Source organism: Choristoneura fumiferana, chromosome 20, assembly GCF_025370935.1.
Source record: "Choristoneura fumiferana chromosome 20, NRCan_CFum_1, whole genome shotgun sequence".
NCBI lineage: Eukaryota > Metazoa > Arthropoda > Insecta > Lepidoptera > Tortricidae > Choristoneura > Choristoneura fumiferana.
Genome location: NC_133491.1, coordinates 3,053,955 through 3,057,191, shown reverse-complemented (window position 1 = coordinate 3,057,191; position 3,237 = coordinate 3,053,955). Strand labels below are relative to the sequence as shown.

At 33.5% G+C, this 3,237-nt stretch overlaps 1 protein-coding gene across 1 annotated transcript; it reads right to left on the bottom strand.

Annotated features, from left to right (window-relative positions):
* Positions 1 to 2,104: 2,104 nt before the first annotated feature.
* Positions 2,105 to 2,908, bottom strand: LOC141439373 (uncharacterized). Its single transcript, XM_074103656.1, has one exon. The coding sequence runs from the start codon at positions 2,906 to 2,908 to the stop codon at positions 2,105 to 2,107; it is 804 nt and encodes a 267-aa protein (XP_073959757.1).
* Between the last annotated feature and the right edge of the window lie 329 nt (positions 2,909 to 3,237).

The following is a 3,237-nucleotide window of genomic DNA, read 5'->3' as shown; positions in this document are numbered from 1 at the left end:
ATCATCAGTCAGCTATAAAATATAACATATTTAATAAGAACACATTCTAAATTAATGTATTATTGCGATAACAACATGATATTATAAATATTAATTAAGTACCATGTTAAGCTCATTTCGAAGAGTAGTGTAATATACTGGGATATAAAGCAAAGACTGCGTGGCTGCGTGGCGCAAAGAGTAGTATAATATACAGGGCGTGGCGGCTACTACTCTTTGTTTTTTTTTTTGAATTTTATGGCCTGGTTACTAGACTACTCTTTGGTTCACAGACTACCAGTGTTGCCAGGTCCAATTTGAAAAACACAGGATATATATGTCGTAAAAAACAGGAGATTTGAAATAAAAACAGGAGAAAAAAATTACCTCGTAAACCATTAATGGAAGCATGTTTTATTTATTATACTCCATAGGTTATTTAATTTATGATTTATTTTTAACATTTTCATTGACTACAAAAGATGAATATTAGTTTTCAACTACATAAATTTACTTAAAAGTAAAAATATAATATTAACTTGGTTAAATTTAGGTAATTTATTTAAAGTAACAAGCTATATAAATCCAATTTCTCTAGCTGCGTAACTCAAAGTAATTAAGTGATTTAAAAGTATTAGTCACCGACAGCTCATATAAAATATCTATTTAACTTAAGTAACCAATATAAGTTTCTGAGTATGGAAGCTAGAATAGACTAATTGGTTTACTTAAAGACTAAGCACCAATTACTTTTAGGTACAATTCTTTATTACCTATACGTCTCATCTGCAAAGAAAGTGTTTTTATTACTAAGGTTCAAAGTGACATAGATGTTACACGCTACAATAAAATTTAAGGCCTTATACACTAAAAACCTTGAAACGACCATAGATTCATTAGCTCTCTTAGTTTCATTCAGAAACTGTGGCATAGATTTAACCAATTTAAGGCTGTCTTGCACTCACTTTAAGAACTTTTTAGTTGTATGGTTAATTTTACAAGTGAACTTCTAAAATCCAGGAGATTGTTAAAAAATACAGTAGAACAGGAGCAACACCCTAAAACCAGAAGATCTATAAAAACAGGGACCTGGCAACACTGCAGACTACTAAGAGATATTAACGTATGGTCGGTTAGGTTGGGTCATAGGTTTTGCTTTCTATTCAACGACTTATTTTTTTCGGTGTCTTTCTTTAAGAGAAAGACAAAGGGAACTAGGCTCATACAGCAACAAGTGTGACTTAAAATAAAGAGCAGGACCTTCATGCGTACCACTTGCTAAATACTATTACGTTAATTTGTTGTTGTGTGTTTATAATCCACCAAACAATAATAGAAACAAAATTTTAATAAACTACAACTATCCACTCTTACCGAGATCCCGAAGGACGTTATATTATATAGACACTGGATAGTGCAAGCTTGGACAGGGCTTGAAGATAGAAAATATGACCTTGAACGACGTGACAGATACGCTTGCATCTCTTTCTCCTAATTAAGCATAAGCTTGGATTTCCCTAGGGAATTTAAATGTGTACACTCGTATCACCAAATTTATCTACCGGTTATTATCCGTATATATAAGAGATCCGAGTTGTCTTTATGCTGCGCGTACTTCCTGATTTTGAATACAGCTAGCGTAACATTCTACTAGAGTCTGGCCAGCGTAAGTTGGCGATGGAAAATAGCGGCAAATATAAAAAATATAGGATTGGCAACACACATTTTAACGAAAATAAAAACTGTCACAATTTCTTTTAACACTGGTAATCCTGTGAATGAATGGAATAAATTAATTTGATACTTGTTATACTTAATTAATTTTTATTTCAGATTCAAATAATAACAGTCAGACTACGTCATGTTTAAGTAGGTACCGTACCTACATCAAAGACGACATTGCAAATGAATTGTGTCGACTTTCAAATTTGAATCATAATATAAGATAACATCAAACAGTACTAATTAAGTATGCAGCTGTGCGTGTGTGAGTATTTTTGTACATAATATATATAACATACGGCCCTTCATCTGGCCCGCAACCTAGGTCAAAATATTAGTCAACACAATGGGATATGCAAAATAAGGTGGAAACAAAGGAAAAACAACTCAATTTAAAATACTTTTATTCTAGGTCTGATTCCAAGTATTCAATATCTTCATAAAAATCTGTGTCATCAGTATCACTTTCACTACCTACATTGATTATGAATGGTTCCAACTCATTCTCCAATATATTGTCTTTTACTCGATATTGCTCTTCAATTCTTAGAACATGGTCTGTGCATTTCTTCCAATCCTCTGTTGTGACACTGTGAAAACATTCTTTAATTAAGTTTTCCATTTCAGAAGCAGGAACTCCCATGTTCCTACTAGCTACTCTTCTTTTGGCCAGACTCCATATCATCTCAATAGGATTAAGGTCACAGTGATATGGAGGAAGCTTAAGGACTTCATGACCATTTTCGTTCAATAGCTCTTCTGTTTCATACACTGGTAGTGGTTTATTTTCATTAATTAGGCATAATAGTTCTGCCTTTGTGAAAGATTCCTCGAACGGGATGTTTTTGCTACAAAGCCATTCCCGTAATGTGGCTTTTAAATTTTGCATTGTAGGTGCTTTATTAACTTGTTTCACATGGTAGCTTGCATTGTCCATTACAATAACAGACGGCACACTCAAATTTGGGATAAGTTTTTCTTTCAGCCATTTTGTGAAATTTTCCGAATTCATATCGTGGTGGTAATCAGCCATTTTTGATTTGGTGCTGAATACCAGGAGTGCATTGGGCACAAAGCCATTTTCTGAACCAGCATGGACTACAATATATCTTTTACCTGGTGAAATTTTCTCTGACACACCACTGGTTGACGGGCCTTGCCAGGACTTTTTAACTCTATAGTTGAGATGGACATAGGTCTCATCCATATATACTATAGGCTTTCCTTCTGCCCTTTTTTCTGCAATTTTTCTTAGATACTTATGTCTCCATGCCGATATTTCAAACCGCTCAATAAGTGTTGACCTTTCATTTTGATTTGTTTTTAATTCAAAACCATTTTTTAGCAGTATTTGCCTTAAAGTTTCTCGACATCCCATAAATCCAATGGCTTCTCGGAGTTCTGTAAGTAATATTCTCAGTGTAGGAACCTGTTTTTTTTACTATGTAGAACTCATTGATTTTGTTTCTGATAGCGGAAATGTCAAAATCATCAATGAGAAATGAAACAAAGGAAAAATAAATTATGGAGATAATT